This window comes from Dufourea novaeangliae, unplaced genomic scaffold (assembly GCF_001272555.1).
Source record: "Dufourea novaeangliae isolate 0120121106 unplaced genomic scaffold, ASM127255v1 scaffold56, whole genome shotgun sequence".
Classification (NCBI taxonomy): Eukaryota; Metazoa; Arthropoda; class Insecta; order Hymenoptera; family Halictidae; genus Dufourea; species Dufourea novaeangliae.
In genome coordinates this window covers 5,774,237-5,795,144 of record NW_015373942.1, presented here as the reverse complement: position 1 = coordinate 5,795,144, position 20,908 = coordinate 5,774,237, and the positions used below count along the sequence as shown (strand labels likewise).

The 20,908-nt window shown below is 38.3% G+C and overlaps 1 protein-coding gene across 1 annotated transcript in view; it reads right to left on the bottom strand.

Moving 5' to 3' along the window:
- LOC107185801 (opioid-binding protein/cell adhesion molecule homolog) overlaps window positions 1-18,622 on the bottom strand; it is a 92,427-nt gene extending 73,805 nt beyond the window's left edge. Inside the window, exon 1 of the mRNA XM_015573563.1 lies at window positions 18,476-18,622. Within this exon, the coding sequence (XP_015429049.1) occupies window positions 18,476-18,527 (52 nt within the window). The 5' untranslated portion in view covers window positions 18,528-18,622. The remainder of the gene's footprint in view (window positions 1-18,475) is intronic.
- Window positions 18,623-20,908: the final 2,286 nt, after the last annotated feature.

Genomic DNA, 20,908 nt, shown 5'->3' with positions numbered 1-20,908 from the left:
ATATATATGGTTCCATTTAAAAAAATAAAGTTGACCTTCATATGCCCTCTACGACTCCGCCTACAAAAAAACTGTTGACATCAAATTGTGTTCTTTTAACTTTTGTTTGAAACACTTTCCGGTATCATAAATAATTTCAGATATTCGAGAGGATCGATTTACATGGGACACCCTGTATATGTATACGTTCTGTCATTTTCTGATCGCCGATAAAAAAGAAAGTGATCACTCATTCTTTTTCCGGGTTACTGTTAAACGAATATCGTTCCGTTATCGGGAGCTGGGCAGAAGTGAAGATCGATGAAGGGGGAACGCAATTACAAGTAATTGGAGTGTCTTCGGCGTTCCTCGTTCGAACTATTTCGTCGTGCTCCGAACGTTCTCGTGGCGGCAGATGAGAATAAATGAAGCGGTCTAATAGGGTTAACAGATAAAATTATCTGTGAATAGCGTGCTCTGGGCTTATCGACCCTGTGTTACATGGATTCGAGGTGACACCTAATGTGTTTCAATCGCTCGGGTTTTTAATAATATACACGGGTCACGAGGGCTGATCCTGTTTTTTGAATGATTTTCATTACGATCGAACCCCCTATTCACCGAACTTCCTGTCTGGACACTATGTTGATAAATGACTCTGACTTCACTTTTGTTTTATTTCTCGAAATAAGCAAAATAAAATGTACATTCGACATGTTTTAACGGACTGAAGGTGCTAACAGACACTTTGGTACAATGTTAATAATAGGAATTAGATATAGTAATAACTTGGGGTATAATAAATGTCGCTTGGGGAATTGATATTTCTTATATTATTTAAGTAAGCTTTCCTTATTACTGCAAAATTTGATTTTCAAAAAAAATGAAAATTGAAATCATTGATCAAACCAATGCTTTTATTTAATATGCTAAGTCATAGTGGGTCGCATTATATAATTTTCCGTCGAATCTGTTCTTAATATACGAGCTGTTTACAGAAGTTGTCAGGCTGTGATTTAAGCTGTTAATTCCCCGCTTCTGATTAAGCAGAGACAGATATTGAGTAATTGCATCGAAGCTTCGATAGCGATTTGCGTCTCTGTCCTGAATAAAATGGAAACCAAAGATGAAATATAAACTCTGATATCGCAATCAACCGATTTAACCTTTGTTTCGCCTTGAACAGTTGCATATACACGAGTTTATACGATCAGTGGCTAAGTGTCCACCGACCAAAGTTGTTTATGGAACGTATAAATACATTTAATGACACAGAAAATAATAAATCATTAAATATTGAATCTATAGAAACTCTCAGACATAGATTTTATATTAGATTGTTATTCTAGTAGGTAGAATATCAATTTAGAATAAATAATTCATGTAATAATTGCACCCAAATAAATTAAAAATACATGTGCCATCAATAACATCCATTACTCTTCTAGAATGGTATACGCCATTTTTACAGCAGAACAGACGGGAAGATGTTTTGAATTTAAACTATGTTATCAGCTTATTTCAAAAACAAAATAGATAACTAATGGTAAATCTAAAATTTAAAATATCCCAGGAAATAACAGCTATCTTTATAAAACTTAAATAAAAATGGAATGTATTTTAACTTTTAAAATTATATTTTACTGAACTTATTCATTATTGGTAATTAATACCTTAAAATCCGTGATATTTTCGGATCACCTTAATATAATAAAGACATATTATTATTACTATTAATAACACAAAGCTTGTGTAAGTGATATCTGAAAGGAAAAATCCGCATCGAATGATCGATTAGGCAGTTACGGGTGTTACCTAGTTGGTATTATATCACCTTAGTATAAATAACGACATATTATTCACATTATTATTATTAAAAGAAAGGTTATGTAAATGGTACCTGAAAGGGAAAATCTGCATCGAATGATCGATTAGAGTCACCGTGTTATCTAGATGGTAAAAGTTTCACCTTTACCGAATAACGGGGGTTTCGAATCACTGTCTATATACGGCCCGAAGTGACGCGTGGGCTGCTAGCTCGTTACCAGACGCCGCTGTACTATCTCTCCATTCAGCCCGTAGAGCCAAGATGGATTTCGGTGCCACAAATCATCCTTTTTGTTCGAGTTACCGACACCGGGTGACTCATTACAAACGATCACGGTCCGTCGATATAAATCAACACGGAAAAATATTTGGACAACTTTCGCTCGAGTCGATCCAGCGATCCTAGTCGCGCGAAAACCAGTTCGGATCAGTCCGATTAATGCACGTATTCACGCCCTTCTAACCAGCGATCGAGCAAATTATTCAAGAAAAAAAGATCGTAATCGCGCTGCTGACAGACGTGAAAATTTGTGGTCGCCGTGTATCGCATTTTATTATCGGATTTTCGTAATCTGACCTAACCATTCTCATGAATGTACATAGAATCAAATCGACGAATGCAACAAGTCCAGACAAACTTTCTCAGACCTACTTACACCTTTGATGTACTTCAAACTGACATTTTTAATTAACTACACTACAAAATCTCCACGTCTTCATAAACACTGAAGTACACACTACAATTTACCAGACATCACACTGTCCTCGCTAAAAATTTTCATTCATGAAATCCTGCTCAGATGCATCAGTCCCTCAAATCCTCCACGAAACTCGCAAAAGTATCATTCCTCGATGAATGCGACACGAGCAACGGCATCATTCCCACAACTGGTGGAGACCCCCCCTCGAACCAATCAAAACAAACTAAACGGAAGCTATGCAAAGGTTCAGCTTCCAACAAAACAAAAACAAATTTACAAGAAGCTGAAAACCTTTCTGTTTTGTCATTAATGCTCCGAAACGGACCCAAGTTCGTCTTTCTCATGGATAATTTACTGTAGATCCCTATTCCACCATAAAATCAATAGTATCACACCATCTATCCATCGATCGTATCGATACGAACGAGTGTACAGCTACACCTTCACATTCGATCATGTCCGTAATATCAGCCTCGAGCAGACTGGAGCAGACATCGTCGTGGCGAACACGAGAAGGAAGTCGGTCGGTTACCGGAAAACCAAAATAAAACCTGCATCACTCTTTCGCATACCATTAGCTAATCCCTATTTATAAGATATTATGTTCGCTCAAGTACACATGTGTACCTAGATCCTAGGATAGAACGAGGGCTGGGACAGAGGGCCGCGTGGCTCGTGTTCACATGTGTGCAGCACGCGTGAAGAAGCACACAACGGCCGTGGTCGATGGTTTCGAGACGGGGGCACGCCGTGAACGCGCGCGGAGCAACCACGCGACTAAAAATACGCCCGAAACGGTCGAGATAAGTCCTGAACCGACAAAACCCGAGCCGATGGTGTCTGGTGGGCGGTTTATTAATGGAGTCGGATTACTAGAAATCAAAATTATCGTGGGCGTTCCACCGGGTGCATGCAGCCCCAGAAATTCTACTAGAGAGAACGAGAGACCACACTGGATACACGAATGCGTCCATCTTCTCCCTCCTTCATCAGCCTCTCTTCTGGCTAACCCATTCAATGTCCTATTTCGGGGACGATCTCGACATTTCGTTTCGGTTCCAGATCACGGTCGAGTATTTTGTAGCGTTTTAGATTCGTATTGGGAGCGTGGGCCATGTAAAATGTGACCGTTTAGTAAGAGAAGAAGCGAGAAGAACCACGCCTTTATTGGACGTGTTCTGAAGGGTGCACAAAGGTGAATACCATCAGTTGGATTCCTTGCATCGGAGTGATAACTTGTTCTCTTGGGAATCGAAATGTGCTACGGTCAGTTTTATCAAGTAGGAGGACAGGATGAGATAGTGCTAACAGTGTAAGATATTGATTGGACGCTGATGTGAAATATTGTAGAGCTGATGACAGGGTTTTGTGATCGGGATAAGGGATGGCATGGCTAGAAAGGTAATAGTATGGGAGTAACAAGATGTAATCTTGATACTGTACACTGAAATTGAATTATATTGCTCAGAACAATTAGAGGATCGCTACTGAAGGCGGTCCTGTTGTATCCATCAAGCGAAAGAAACGAGGCAAGTGCTAAAGAAAAATTTAAATTAATTTGCTAGGAATATTATCAAAATTATTTTTTTTTTATAAAAGACATCAATAGAGCTGCCTGTTGGTTCACATACGTAATGAGCACTGACTAAAACTTGCAATATTTGTGAATTTCTTTGGTGAGTCCTGTTTTATTATTACGGAGTAGTTGATTATGATTCATTAAGTGTATTTACACTCTTATTCTTTTGTGACTAACTCAACGTCTCGACCGATTAAATCAAAAAACCAAGATGAATCATAATACGTTCAATATGACCATCTCAAGATCAGTCCGACTGGGGCTGCTTCAGTGAAATAAAAGAAGTTTGTCAGATGTTCCGTCGAGCTTTTGCTACAGGCATAAAGCGGCCGATAACGTGATCGAACAAACGTCTGACTCTCGAAAATGATTGTGGTTAAAAATAGTCTGAACTGCAGCTTTCTAAATTATTATGCTTTTATCTAATATGATCTGGCCAACACTTCACTAGTATATTAATATGAAGACTTTAGTAGTTAAATGGCTTTATGCAAATTTACACATGTTTCGACTTTCAAAAATTCACTTTTTCTATTAACCTTTAATATACTAAAACGAAGACCCTTTTAGCATACAGTTCAAAATAACTTCTATATTCTAATTTCCTTCCTTTATCCGAAAAGAACAGGTTGCAGTTAACTTTTCTTAAAATATCTAAAAAAAAAAGCATAGAAAAAGAATTCTTCCGAATGTTCAATAATATTTCAAATATTTAGCTTTCATTTCTGGAAAAATGTAACACTGTCGTTCTAGGGCTAACAGCAATCAATCTAAAAACATCATTGAGATCTTACTACGGGTCAAAATTGACCCAATCACCAGCTCTGACGCCCGTATACGTTCCAATTGTGAATCACACGAATCAACGGAACGTTTTCGATCGATCAACAAAATCACACACACACACACATGATCATGTGTCTATTCAAGAAAAATTTCGCTTCGTCTCTCTCGAGCGAAATTTAAAGCTCTTATCTTCGCGTAAATTTCCGCGATTCACTCTTATATAATTCGCCGTCGACGTCATCGACCCGTGATGTTCGCCATGGGAGTTTATTTGCACGGTCTCGATCACGTGTATATACCATTTCGCTCGTCTAGATCGCGTCATATATTTTCAACAGGCTCCCTATGTCGAACTCTTGCAAATAAACCCAAGCCCGTAAATCTTCCAAGGATGAAAACTAAGGGGTGGAAGGGATCGTTTCAGCAGGTCCGGCCTATTAAGATTCCAGGACAACAGCTGGCCAGGATGGTAATGGCCCTAGGTCCCGTCCTCCCATTGGAGTTGCAAGGATCTGCTTGTTCGCAAGGATCTCCTTAGGAATGATAATAAATACACCTGTTCAGCGAAACTGGACGAAGACGGTCTGAAGACGTTACCTGATGTATCTTTCAAACAACAGTTATATTAATACTCATTCGACAACATTAAGTATGTATTACTGAAATGAACTTAATATTCGACGGTCTTGACTTCGATCTATATTACAATACGCTTCGATTATTCATGTGCAATTGCCTTATAAATTTCTGCAATGCAAAAAAATGATTAAAAGCGCAAGATTTACTCGAATCACGAGTTGAATATTGACTGAATCATCAGATCAGTAGAGAAACAACCAAACACTAGACTGAACTCCATAAAACTCCATAAAACAGTTCATCGACGAAACAATTCAGCAAAAGCAGTCTTCCTCCAGTTCAGTTCGAATAGAATCATTTTACAGTTATGTAAGTCCTGCAACGAAAATACCGTTTCATATAGATCGTTATAAAATAATGAAACGTTATCTACAAACGTAAGCGCACACAGCTGTTCAAATTTCGTACACGGCTACCGCAAGAGTGCAGACGAGGTACACGACGATAAATAAAAAGAAAGAAATGTCAAGAGAGACAGAGAGGGCTCCCCCTTCTTTTTGGATCTTAGATCGAGCCGAAGAATTACGAGGCACGGGGATCCGCCGCACGGCCTAAATACGAATTGGGAACGCCGGAATCGTGTCTCGGCCCTACGCTGCTGCGGTTCTGCTCGGAATAAACGCAGGAGAGAGAGATCATCGACATCCATCAGCGTGGGCTTGTTAGGATAACCGCGTTTCTTTAGAATACACGTGATTCACCGTGAATTTCCTGGCCCCAGAGATTACCAGAAGATCGTACTCTTCTTGGTAAACGAAACTGCAAACCGCGATATGGCCTTACCCAATACAGGATAGTCCAAAATAGCTCCGAAAGTCGAAATTTACTATACCAGACGGAGCAGTATACGATAAATGTATTTCCTTAGGGGGTTAAAAATAATACAAAAAGAAAATAGAAAACTCGAATCCCACAAATCTCATTAAGACCCAAAAAATCGATTTCAGCCTGCACGAGGTTCGTTGTCCGACCGAGCGTTGGCGAAGCATGTTTCGCCTGGCATTAAAGTGAGCTCCAACACCGCCCATGGCGCCTCGAAAACCTTTTGTATTCGTAACACGAGCTTATTTACCCCGTTAAGAATATGCGTTATACACCATAAGCGGTGTGTACAGGAAGGCATATGGCCGTTGCACAATATAGCAGAAATTTCATAAGACTCGATTATCGAAATCTGTGGAGCAAACGAGTCAAGGGCGCCAATAACAGAAGAAGATCGACGGTTATCTGGTGTCGAAACAGGATCGAGGGGATCATTTACACGATTTATTTTTTTTTTTGTCTTTTCTCCCAATTAATGGATCTCATTAAACAGCCTCATTGATGTCAGCAATCGTGGATTAATCATTCGCTAATTTCGTCGCTGAATGCTCCTACCGATTAGCGTTTAACGAGCGTAACAGATAAGATTCTTATGTAAATGACGCGGCTACAGAGAACGGTCGTGTTATCGGCGCTCTATTCTGTTCACGACTCGGAGAAAAATGTACGCCAGGAAAGACGCGACGTTCCTGACGATTACACGTTGCGTAACGCGGAGAGGATCGATCTAATTTTAGTGAAAAACAACGGGAAACACGCGTCACGGTGCAGCGCTCTAAAACCACGAAAATATATTCGGATTTATAGGGTTGCATAATAGGGGAAACGCGTCGAGGAGGAAAACGAAATCACATTAGTGTAGTAATTTCTCTGTCGATCGTGAATTTCTACCATGGAAAGAGGGGAATTTGGTGTAAAAGTACTTGCCAAAATATACTGATTGACTCTTAGACTTTTATGTACATATTATGTGTTTGTTCAGATGATTTTGAAATTGCAAATTCCCATCTCTATAAACAAATGGATCATCGAGAGTATTGACTAGATTGTAGGTTTTATGTGGTTGTACGATATCGAATCGTGCTTACGATAATACAATGAAAATGATTATTTGTTGGTTCCGAATTATTTAGGAATCCATTATAATTCGTTTAAGGTAAATGTCCCAATTAACACCAGTGTCCACACAATAGTCACTTTATTTATTTTACTTAATAAAAAAATATAGCGTATAAAGAATTGTGTAGAAACAATGTTATTATTAACACGTGAAATAATTACATGAAGTTACACTACAATCTTAGAATGTTAGTAATTGGGACATCTACCCTATAATGGAATTTAATATGTATGTATATGGAGTATTGCATCGTTGAAGACGAAAACATTGCAGTTTTACGCATAATGTAACAGGGAAATTGTTTTTTTATGTAAATAAAATATGCAAACCTTGGGTATTTTCATGAAATTCTTATTCAGACAGTAAAAAATGAAAATATTATTAATGATGTTTGAAGAGTACTGAAAGAACCGCTTCCCTACTTGAAGGAGATATAAACTTCGAAGCATTCGCTACATACAGATTTATGTTTGCAATACGCAGGAATTTTCATTAAATAAATCTTTGCGATAAATCAAAATGAATGAAAAAATCAGTCGTATGATAAATTCGTTGAATATTCACTTTATGGAATGAAACTTCTTTGCCCAACCAGTTTATCCGTGGGAGTTTAATTTGCTAACCGGTTCCTGATACTGGTAATAAACGAGTACATCTTGAAACAAATACAACAAAGAAAAATCTCCACTGCTACTTTAATAGCATCACGCGTTCTTAATTTACTTCGAAGTTTTCAGTACTTACTCGTAATATTGAAAGAGTGAAATATCTATGTTCGTGTCACTTCGCTAAAGATTGCGTGTATCTATTAACAATTTGAACATTGTTATGTTATAAATATTTTGAAATATTGAAATATCTGGTTCTCTATTTCGAGAATTCTTCGATATGTGTTTCATGTATTTCTGTAAGAGAATTTCTTTATTTTGATTAAATAATATACTTTTTATTTGTTAAATAGAAAATACGAAAAAATGTTCCCTGTATATAACGTGATTAAGAAGAAAGTCGTATTCTACAAGGTTAAAGTTGAGAAAAAGATCGATACCGAACTAGGTGTAGCTGCATCGCTTAACATGTTCGAACACACCCAGTTCATTTCTAATTGCATCGCATGCATTGTCTACGCGTTCCTGCAATTCTTGAAGTTTTTACTGGGGCTAGACACGGAACAACTGTTACAGCAAGTGATGTTTATTACCTCCACTCGTTCCATACCTATGATTTTGCCCAGTACATACTAGTTTTTAATCAATCCGTAAAAGTAAAAATTCAAATATTGATTAAAATATTGCAGGCTCGGCGCCATGTTGAAATTTATTCTAACTGAGACAAAATATCGCTGAAATCTACTGGAATTCGTGTATAAAAATACAAAGTTGAAACCTGAAACAGAAGATGGAGTTTCAGTCCTATTTGTGAATTAAAGGAATACATCAAGAGTTATGTTACATACAAATTCCGTTACGTTACATCTGTATCAATCTACAGACCCATAAAAAATCGAGATCTCGATTAAACAACGTGATCGCAGTCCTAGGTAGAATATCAAGATCTGGAAACGTGTCCGCGCTTAGCTTCGCCAGCTGAAATCACGGAAACCATTTTCCGTGGAAAGAGAAAAAGGTACGACGACAATCTGGCGTCGAAGGTATCGCGTTTCTCTCGCCTGCGTGAGTGGGCGATGCAGGTAGACCGATTAATGCTTCTTCCTCTTTGGCCTGTCTCGAGGAAAAATTCGTGGAAACCCGATGGATCTTCCTCCCGAAACCGCTGGAAACCGTTTCCGAAAGCATTTTTCTCATGCGGGTTGACCTCCTGGCTCGACACTCTCTTTCTCTCCCCCACCCAAACCGACCAATGAAGCTCAATTAGTTAATTACTCGGATAAACCGGGATATACACGTGACGTAACCTTTGATAAGTATCCGCGTGCTACTTACACGCCACGCCGCCTGGCCTCGTTAATTTTCGATGATCTTGTACTTAAGCCGGACGATTAACATCTGTCGCAGTTTTCGGCACGGTGGATCTGTAGATCGACCAGGGGTATTATTCAATTACACTGTTTGACAAATTTGAATTTTTTTTCTCGATTTTCTAACCCTTGAAGGTCTTTCAGAAACGTCTATTAATGGTTGGAAAATGTTTCAGATGTTGAACAGTGTTATTTGAAAATTTGAACATATAGTAAGTAATCGGGGATTTTTTGAGAAGGTATATTTTAAACTCATAGTATATTCTCGATCTTGGGGTGAGTAAGAATGGTGTAGTGTAGAAGAAAATCGTTATGAATATAAATTAAAGAGTGTAGGTCCTTGACTTCTAGAGCAACGAGTATGGATTTCGTCAAGAAATAACGGATTACTTATTGGTATAGGTATTATGATATGTAATATGGGCGAATAATACACTTATATTTATTCGAGAAGCATCGAGTCCCCCTTTTGACTTTCATGCAGTTTTGCAGGATGATTATCTACCGACCCATGTTATTATCGATAAAACATAAGTATAGGGGCTGGATGATTTTCGAGATAAAAGTAATTAAAGGTATCTACCTCCGTGATCATGTAACAGTACGTAAATGGTACGTGAGGCAGTGAATAAAATATCATTGGAATTTAGTGTCTCTACACTTTATGTTTCATGAATGGCAAAATAAATCGTAACGGTACCAGCCTGGAATAATAAATAAAAATTAAAGGAGATAACTTTAGCAATTCTGTCACTAGGGTGCGAACCTTTAGGCAAATGTAAATATTTCTAGCTTATTTTATGAGAAACGTAATTCAAACAGAAATATTCCTTTTTTAAGAATTCTGAATGTTAAAAATGGATCATCTGATTTGGTACTTATTGAGACATTTAGTTTGTTGTAATCTTTATACTCGTATCTGCTATAAATTTCAGATTTAGTGCAAATCGATTACTATATTTACATCGTTCAAGAACTTTCAATTTCGAACGATTTTCGAATAGTTTCGAAACTTACATCATACGTTCCATTACCACTACTGACCCATATACAAGTCACTATCTTTCTCTTGGGCTTCATAACCAATAATTAAAGAGGGACCTTCGAGTGGTATCAGTGAAGAAGGAAATCACATATACAACGAAACGCTCAAATAAATTAAGACATCGTCCTTGGCGGAACTGTTACTTGAAGAATTCCCAGGCACACATACTCTCAGCCGTTGTAAATCTTTACGTAACAGGGAATGGATTCTGACACGGTACGAGTATCATATGATTAATTGAAGAAGATGTAAGTCAATGGGTAAGGCATCTCTATAAAAAGAATAACTTTCGTTTTTGGCATTTTGAAATATACAAGACACTGCTAAAATTTTGTACAAACAAAAATTTCATGGAAATTATTTTAAAAAATTAAGATTGTCAGCACTACATGTTATTTTTAATTTTGGTAATTCCAACTTATAGTTACTGAATAACTCTGTCACTCTGTTTAGTTAGTACTATTCATAGTCTAGTAAAATTTTGTAAGTATGTATTGAACTGTGGATGTTTATGCACGTACAGACTTTTCTGGATTAATTTACAGAAACTGATAAATTAATACTAAATATTATATTATAAATATATAAAAATTATAATAAAAAGCTGCTCACAAGAAGGTGAAAGAAAGTAAAAAGGTTTAGAACTGACAGTATATATACAACCAATAATATAGTTATCGGTAGACACGATTTTTCGATAATTCGAATAACCAATCAAGACCAAATTCATCGACTCCTTTCGATACCATTCGCTGTTCCATTGTTCGCCCCATTAATTCCCACGTCTTTCGAGACCCGATTATGATTAACACCATCACGTGCTATTGTAGTCAACACGGTTCCTTACTGCTAATTCTAATCGATAAAACGTGGTTAATAAAACAGGAATAATTGCCTAGCAGGGGCAACTATTTCAACTGGCTGCCGAGCAGAATAAACTCGGCGGGTATCTTTTGAATTATGAAATTACACCTGTTGCGCGCGCGCGTTCACCCAAGAATCCGGGAATTACAAAACGCGTGTCGTGTACCACACGAGACGAGGAAGACACGAAATCGCGACTTCGTCAAGCGTGTCGTGTTACTTCGAGAATTTGCATTAATTCATCGCTTTCGATTCTGTCACGCCGCCGCGTAGAAACGAGCGATTCAACGGGGAAACACATCGAGATAGTTGCGCAACGCTTCGATTTCATGGCTCATAGAAGCGACGACGATCACGGTGAACGTAATCTCCTTTCCATTCGAGTGAGTATGCTAGCTAACGAGAAAAAAAAAGGAGGAAAAAAAAACAAAAAATAATAATATGGAAAAATGCACTTTGAATGTCGGAGCAGAACCACTAGCAGTAAGTGTGTTGAAACGACTGCATTGCAATCGTCGCATTAGCGCGCCGTCCTGTGCATAATCACGAGCCACGGTGAGTAATTTTATTTTTTTACACGCCTAAGTATGGACTGATATCGTACGTTTGGGACGATATGGTCTGAAACTGGATAAACCGACTCTAGTAAAGGCACGTCGCATTTCTAGTTAAAAATTTGTTTTAATGTTAGAGGAAGAAGCATTCCAGCGGGTGAACAAATTGTCGGAGCCACCTGTATAAATTGACAATTAACGTAATACAATAGGTAACAGCTACATGTGTTCCTTTGTCACGTCCATTGTAATGTAAATAGCTGCATCTGAGTTTTTTATGCAATATTTTCTGACAGTATCTCTTTAAAATACAACGTACCTATCAGGCAGATAAGCGACAAACACGTTGAATCATATTGTTCTACATTCAAGTCTGAGAATAATCGCACAACCTACGATTAATCCTAAGAGAATAATTCAGAGAGGGACTGAGACTTTCCACGCAAGTACAGTGATGCATTTTTTACTAAAGAAGTGACTCAAACATATTCCTTCACATCATAAATGCTTCGTGGATCGTTTCTTCGTTATTTTAGTAACAAAGATTTATTTAAAATGTCTCCAGAACTTTTCGTTTTTCGAGCATCTTGCCATTCTTTCACGCAGAATAATGCATAGGTCGACCCGTGTAAAGAAAGTATCCATTTTCGTTTGAAAAGGTTGCGCAACTGCGTATTGTACATGCGCCATTGCACTTGCACAAAAGAGCCTGTTATAGGAAGCTTCCTCGAACATGCCCACGAGGTGTCGTCACTGAACTTGCAACAATTTCTTTCGCAATGTGTTCGCACATTCAACTTTATAACTACGATAAGATCTATATCTATATTTTGATTTTACTCATTTTATTCCTTTGTTCAGTTAAAAAATCCTATAAATGCAGAAACATCTGTAATGTGATGTCAAGGAGTAATAAAGGCCTAAAATTTCTGATTCGTAACTTCTGTTACTTTTGTCTAGGCACAACCTTTACCTATCTTTGTAATCTACTTATCAATTGATAACAGTCCGACAAAAGGCAGTAACCGAACTGTGGATCTCGATCTTAACAGTCGTAGTACGGACGTTTTTAATGTTCGTAGAAACAGTGGTGCCTGTATCCGTCTGAAATTCTTGTTTTTAAATTCTTACTTTTTCCTCCTTTTACAACTCTTAATTAACTTCCTTCTTTTTAAACATAATTTCGAACGCGATGATTAAAAAACATCTGCTGTTTTTACATGACTAAATATGAACAACTTCTAGCTTAAATTACATTTACGAATCGATGTGTGAGATACGGCTTTTGAACACTTGGGTCCAAACGGACTCGGTAACCGTACTCCAAGGGTTAACGCGTTGCAGACCAGCGACGTGAATCAATATTTTACGTTTTGGGGGCGTTATTGACCGAAATTATGGATTTTTAAATAATAAATATTTCACTCTTCGAGAACAAAAATTTCTTAAATATCTACGTATCTTTCATACAGTCAACACGATACGATCCGCAATGTGTTAAGTACCACATCCATAAAACCATAAATCCATATAACAAGATCTGAGCGCCGATCTAAGCCTCTCGACGAGTCGTCATTGAACTTCCAACGGTCGTTGCTTGATTCACAATTTTCCGATAAACGGGGATACCCTTACAACCGCGACAAAAATTTTCCCCCCGGTAGCGCAGCACAATGTACACTTTCCACTAGGTATTCCAATATTATCGGAAGCTCGTTATCATTCGTTATCTCAGGGACCATTGAACTTCGATATTTATCAGAAGAAAATTTACGCGGGTTGTACGCGTGTCGATCAACCGTTTCGGTGAGCAAAAGAATACAGTAGAAGAGGAAGAAAAAGAAAAGAAAACGGCAGACACATTAATGGTTCTTTTTTCTTCTATCCTAATTTTGAAATCTAAAAAACATTGAAATTTTATGTTATCAAAAGAATTTTTACGCGGGTTGTATGCGTGTCGATCAACCATTTCGGTGAGCAAAGAATACAGTAGGAGACGAAGAAGAAAAGAATAAAACGGCAGACTCATTACGTTAGTACCGGTTCTTTTTTTCCTATCCTGAATTCGTGGGATCGATCCCAGAACAGAGGATGCCTCCGGGTCTCTACTACTCGGAATCTTCGTCACGTACGAAGAAACGAGTCGTAGGCCTGTACGGGCAATCCGGGGATAAGAAGAAGCCGCCCTCCTATTATTAAGGGAAAAAATAGAACATCCTCCGGGAGTGCAACAGGGATGAAGAGGCCAGTTACCAAAAATCGGTGAATGCCGCGGCTGGACACGGGCCACCAAATCTTATTTTCGGGCCATTCAAGCAGCCTCCGCCGACTACTCTGCCACCGGTTCTTTGTGAACCAGCTTGCTTCGCGATACGAGCTTCGCGCTTCGTCCTCTTTACCTATCTCTCTTTCTGTCTGAATCTCGTTCTCTCGCAGTGGGGCTCTTCTCTCAATGGAATTTGCCAACAGCTGGACCAGCCGTGCAAGAAATGGATCTCTCCCGGAGGATCTCGCCCGGGACTTATGCTAAACAATATGTGATTACGAACGATACTTCACTGCTGGAAGCGGATAGCGACTCTTGCCCCGGTTTCTGGGTTAATCTTGATCGCTGATATTATTCAGGAATTTCGGGGTTTTATCGGCGGGAGATAAGTTGTTATTGATTATGGTAAACACGGTGTGAGTAATTTCGGTGGACGGTTTCGAAAGCATGGAGACACTTTCGTTGTTACTTCGATTAATGGGGTTTTTGAATGAATATTTTTGTTCTGTAGAGCAGAAAATGAAGGAAGGCAAACCTAGTAACGTAGTTAGTACCTTGGACTTAATAAGTATTTATGTTGAATCTCGTCTTTTATCCATATATGTACAGGGTGATTAGAGAAATGGGCAAAGATTTTGGGGGCTTATAGTACTTCCAGAGAGGAATAAAGAAGGTCTTAAAATCAATCTTTTCTGTGTAAAATTAACTTTTATATTTACGAACGTTGGATGACGTAAGTAAAGTCTCCTTGCAACATATTGAATGTGAACAGAAACATTGGTTTAGCAGTACATTAATTCAAGGTTGTATGACAAATAAGGAATATCCAAGAATGTACATTGATGTATGATCCGCAGATGTGAATTTTGTATTGAAATTGGAGGGAGACATATGGAACATTTGTAACAAACGTGAAAAAAAATTTGTATCGTTTTTTTTTAAAGGATTGACTTTTGGATCTATGTTAATTAGAGAAAGTAGACATGTTTTGCTCCTCTCGATGAGAACTCTTACCTACTAAAATCTTAGACCCTTTCTTTGATCACCCTGTATACTAGAACGTAATATATATAATAAAAATGTTCTATTATTAGTAATTATTTGTTATCGGGAAATTCGCGCTACACACAGCAACATTGCAAAGAATGATGTCGATAACACACAAGATACAGCGAACCTAATATGGCGAGTAATGTGATGTAATTACTATAAATCAGATTGTAGATGAAAGTTGTAGTTATGTCATAAATCAAGATCGATATTATTATATCAGCCTTAAGCCTGTACCTCGCCTTTCACATATTTTCTTCTCTTCAGTACTTGTATCTTTCTATCTAGTTTTTGTTTTAGCTACTAACTTCTATTTGCCCTATCAATACACGCTGATTTCGCAAACTTTACCTTCTTTAAAAAAATTCGTGCTACAGAGGGTTGATTCATTTTACCTAACATTTTTGGATCATCTTCTGGAGTATCTTACATTCCACCAGAGGAATGCACGGTCAGAAGATCCATCGTGTTACGCAAGTAACGCGTCGTAAATAAAAATATATTTCTCAAGTCGAAACCACCAGGATTGCTACTCGAAATTTTGGCACGGTCCACCGGAATCGCTCACGATTAGCGACGAAAACTATGCGGCTCGCGCGTAAACTCCAGTTTCACGCGCATGCCGATCGAACGTCGGGAAGGCGCGCGATTTAAATTACGCGACGGAATGTAGTTCAACAGGGAATGTTAATGAAACAATTAACCAGCTCTACGCCCCAGCATGGAACCGAACGATCATTCGCCGGGTGGCAAATCCCAGACGGGCGGAGAAGTGAAACGCCACTTCACTGCTGTTTACCGAAGGATTTATGCAGATGAAGCCGGATCTCGGGCGTATATCGTCGTTGACTTCTCGAGTGAATGAAAGATTCGTTGGGCGAGAGATAAAGGTACGGTATTATCGGGGATCGTAGACTTCTTTTGTACATTTTTTTTTATCACGTAGGAGGTATTGGACTTGTGATTTTTGCGTTGATTGAGACGTTCGCTTGATAAGATTGCAGTGATATATGATCTTGTTGGTAGAATGTAGTCACATAAACAATTGATTTAATGATTTGTTATGGGGATGAATGATTTCTGTACCAGATATGCTAACTATTTCGGGATCAGTTATGACTAGACGGCGAATTTGAAAAATTTATAGCATATTTGGTCGGGGTAATTGTAATGAAATAGAGACTTTAATAACGTTATTAAATAATTGTAACGAAGTAGAAAGTTTAATAACGTTTGGTGATGTTATGGTTTTAATTTTCTTGAGACAAAAGAAAGATAAAAGAAGAAAAGAAATGTCTGTTAATACCTGATTGGTGAAGGTTAATCTATAAAAATTGTAGTTTTCATAAACATCCTCAGTCTGGTCATAAGTAAGCTACGTTACAGATGACGAGAATATATTTTAGAATTTGTTTAGAATTTTTCAACGATCGAACCCGTTGGATTTCGTTTCGATTCAGAGCAAGGAGCCTCAAAACCGACTATCATTCCGTAATCTAGAAGCAGGTATTTACTTGCTGCCGATAATGTTCTAAGAATTTGTATTTTGAAAACACGTGAGCACGACACCGATATTTTATAGTAAAAGTCCTATTTTAGATATAGAGCGTGGGCGCTAGCAAATTGTTCCTTCCTCTCGTATAGTGAGTGATTTCAATGCTGTGGTCGCATAGACGATGAACTAAATTGGACCGCGTGGTGAGTAATCAATAAGCGAAATTGAAGTACAAAGAATCAACGAGCGTGTATGGTCAACGAAAATACTGCACGAGCTCAGGGACGCTTGTTCAATGGAATAATAAAAGATAAAGTATTATATTATGAACCGACGTAAATTCTAAAATTATTCTCACTGATAAGATTACAAAAAATAGAACAGCACTGAGGAAAAATGTTAAAAATATGTGCTATGTTAATGTTAGATACATATTTATGTATTATAAATTTGTCAGACGAAGGTTCTAGATATAATATGAATTTTAATAATTACAACATTGTGATCGTTACCTTCACCCTTGTGTAGGCAACCGTGTAACCGATTACCCAAGTACCCATTTCTAAATTTCCTTTCACAATTTTTTATGTTCTTGTCTACAACAGCACTTGGTATATATACACAGGGAAAACTAAGAGTTTCGGGAAAGTATGAAAGTAAAATTATCTATGTTTATCTAATCTGTCAGAATAGGGATATTCCGATTATTTAATAACCGTAGAAAGGTGACAAACTATAAAGCGTTCATTCTTGCACAAAAAAGTGAAATTTTGAACATTTCAATAAGAAACTCTGAAACGATGTATTTTAGAAATAATGTATTTACGGATCTATGTTTATATATTTTCTGATAACTACGATGTGTAGAATATATTTATAAAATTTAGCCTCTTATTTTGGAAACAACCTATACATAACATGTTAAATATATAATGTATATAATACTTCGTATAATACGGGCTCGCCCCAAAGTACTCGGTATGGGGACAACAATTGGAGTTACACGTAATTACAGCTTCATCGGACGGTGGACGCAGTTCGCGCCGGTTCACCGTACGAGGAAGAGTAATTAAGCGTTTTTAAGACCGAGTAATTGTTCCTTCCGCAACAACGATTACGAGTTGCCCGGCCGATGCTGCCCACAATGGTAACTATTGTTGCAATTGCTTATACGGAACGTACGGTGAGGTAACTGTTAGTTATTCGTGATGCATGCGAAATTATCGTGCAAGTGGATTCGATCCTGCCGGCTTTAAACTTTCCTAGCACGCTCCTCTATCGGCCCACGCAACCGCGCGCATTCTACTTAACCTTATATCTAAATATAATTTGCTAATTGAATCCCTCTCGCGACACGACTCCCCCGTGTGTCTACTATTCCTTGCGCATACTATATTAGTCAAATTAAAAACACATATCAGTGACGATACCATCGATAGAATCGAACGAATCATCTCGCTCGAATTCGATTAATCGATAGAGCACTAAACACGTGTGCCGTACTCTTTAGTATGCCAAATAATAAATTCACAAATAACAGATTATATCGGTGAACTTGAGTTTTCGACAGTCATAAAATCGATGAAATTTAACATTCATGCGTACACCACCACTAGTGTCAAATTAAAAACAAATACCAGACCAAACATCAATGCCATCGTTTAAAAGCAACAGGTGGTCTCATTGCAGATCGATTAACCGAAGAAAATAAAAAAGTGACACGTATACACGTCACTCTTGTCTGGTAACAATCTTTCAAACAAAACTCACCCTGCGCGGCGAGAAGCACCACCAGTAGACCAATAAATCGCATCGGCACCATTATCGTCCCGGTTGCTCGTTTGAAAAACCACTGTCAAAACAAATCGCACAAAATCGGCACTGTTTACGGCTCGAAACTCGACTGTTACCACCACGGTCAGGAGAGGATTCGTGTACGTTGGACGGTTATTTCACGGCGGCTCGCGACGAATGATCGTTGAACTGAATTAAGAACCGAACGTATCCACCGATACGTGGTGGATACTGAATACAAACTGAGTGAACGAACGCGCGCGCGGGTATCCGAACAGCGACGACGGAATCGCGCCCCCGGCTTTTTACGGGGACCTGCGCCGACCGGCTGCGCGCAGAACGGACGGGCCGAACATTACCACGCGCCCGCGATTGTGTACATACATCGAGGGACACTCATACACACGCCTACGAGCCCTCTGCGTGTCCGGTACCGTCAAGCCCTTTTGAATCGAAGACAAACAATGTTTCCATTCGAACGGATTGATTGAGAGAACAGAAACAGAAATCACGATATCTACTCACCCTGTAAGAAAAATAAAGCGAGCAGTATAATGATTTAGGTCAAGGATGCGTTAACACACCCGCATTAACATTTAATCGTTTGCGGTCGTATTTTAACTCGGAAAAGAGCTAGACGGAATTAATTTTCATTGAACGAACTGTAATTAGATAATGCTAGAGTATAAATACGAAATTTAGTATTTTTTATTTATTCGAACGGTATTGTTGCGTTGTTTCGTCGTGTATATTGCATTTGCAGGTGAAGCTCCATGCGGTTGTTTGCAGGAAAAATAAAATGACGAGTAGAAGATGAAATCATCGCTCCCTTACGTGAAAGCAAATGACTGATGATGAACACTTTATGTGCACATGGACTTCGTACTCGCAATAAAATCGTTTCAAACAAAACCAGTTGCGGGACGCAGAAGACAATAAACGAATTCTGAAATATTAACCACAACTCTGTCACTTTTAAAAATAATGGGTTCAGATGTTAAAGTCTTTGAAATCTCTGGCTGGACCTCGTTTAAATTTTACATACATCTTGGAAAAAGAAACAAAAAATTTTCGTTGGTATTACATTATAGATCTTGGCAAAAAAGCACAACGTTTCTGTTGGTTTTACGTAACAGATCTTTGCGAAAGAAACAAAAGGAAAAATAAATTTTACCTTTTAACCCTTTAACGTCCAGTGTTGCACCGCTGCGACACGCATTTTACATAAAATTGCGTCAAATTTTGTCGCCGGTTAATGTCTATCTTTTGTCAGCAAAGATCCGTAGTTTCACTGATGTAAAATAAATCTTCACATTTTCAATTGAGAAATTCAAGTGTTCCCTTCAAACATAAATAAAATAAGAAAAAAATGAAAAAAGAATAGTTTTGTTTAATATCCATATTTTGGACTTCAAAATAACGAGATACAACATATATATCAGTCTCCTAATTCGAAAATAACGATTTAAGGGTCTGAGCGTTAATTAGGTTAATGCATTTCTATATCTGGACCCCAGAGCCAAAATGTTAAAAATTATTTCGTTCTAAATCGTCTAGTTTTTAATATAGGTATATAATAGTCTAAAAATGATACTAAGTTCCATTTTTAAAAGAGTGAAAAGTTCATCACAAAGGTAATTAATGCAGTGTTCACCATTTCTACATGTAGAGACTTATCTTAAATCCATTCAATAATTCGAAGGTAGCGATTGTTTCTCGCTCAATTCTTACCGAACGGTTCCTAAGTTATAAGGTTTTCGCACCTTTGATTTGTTCCCCTCTAAAGTGTGAAAAGTGTGACTTAACACACTCTGGCTCTAGGCTCCAGACATATAAAATTCTGAGTACCAGTGTACTTGATATACCCGATACCCTCAAATATCACTCTCACTCAGTGCACCTGACGAATAATTCAATCTCTTGGTCCAAAATAGATCAAATCCAATTGGGCCGGTCCCCGGTTAAGTGTATCGCAGCAGTCCCATTCCCGTCGCGGTAATCCGGAACCTACTATACCTACAATCAGCATTCCAACGTGTAGAAATCATTCTCAATGTCAGCGCGTGGGATACGCTTAATAACTTATCGCCGTTCGAAGAACGCGAAGTGAGCGAATACACCGACGACTTCCGATTAAACGCCGATTTATGTATCTGTCCAGGCGTACAAAAGCTCAATACACGTGGCGAATAACGAATTTACATGGGCATGCTGGGTTCTAAGCGAATGAAGTATGAGCCAGCTCGCTGGTGGACGATGCGTTTACCTGGCCGGTTTCGTTGAACGCCAGCCCCTTTCGATGCATCCATTCACTTCGTCATTGTGCGCAAGTCGAATGGAGACGAGAGCATTCGCTTCCTCGTACAAACTTTTTCACTGGGCGAACCAAAGAGGATTCAATCGGATATC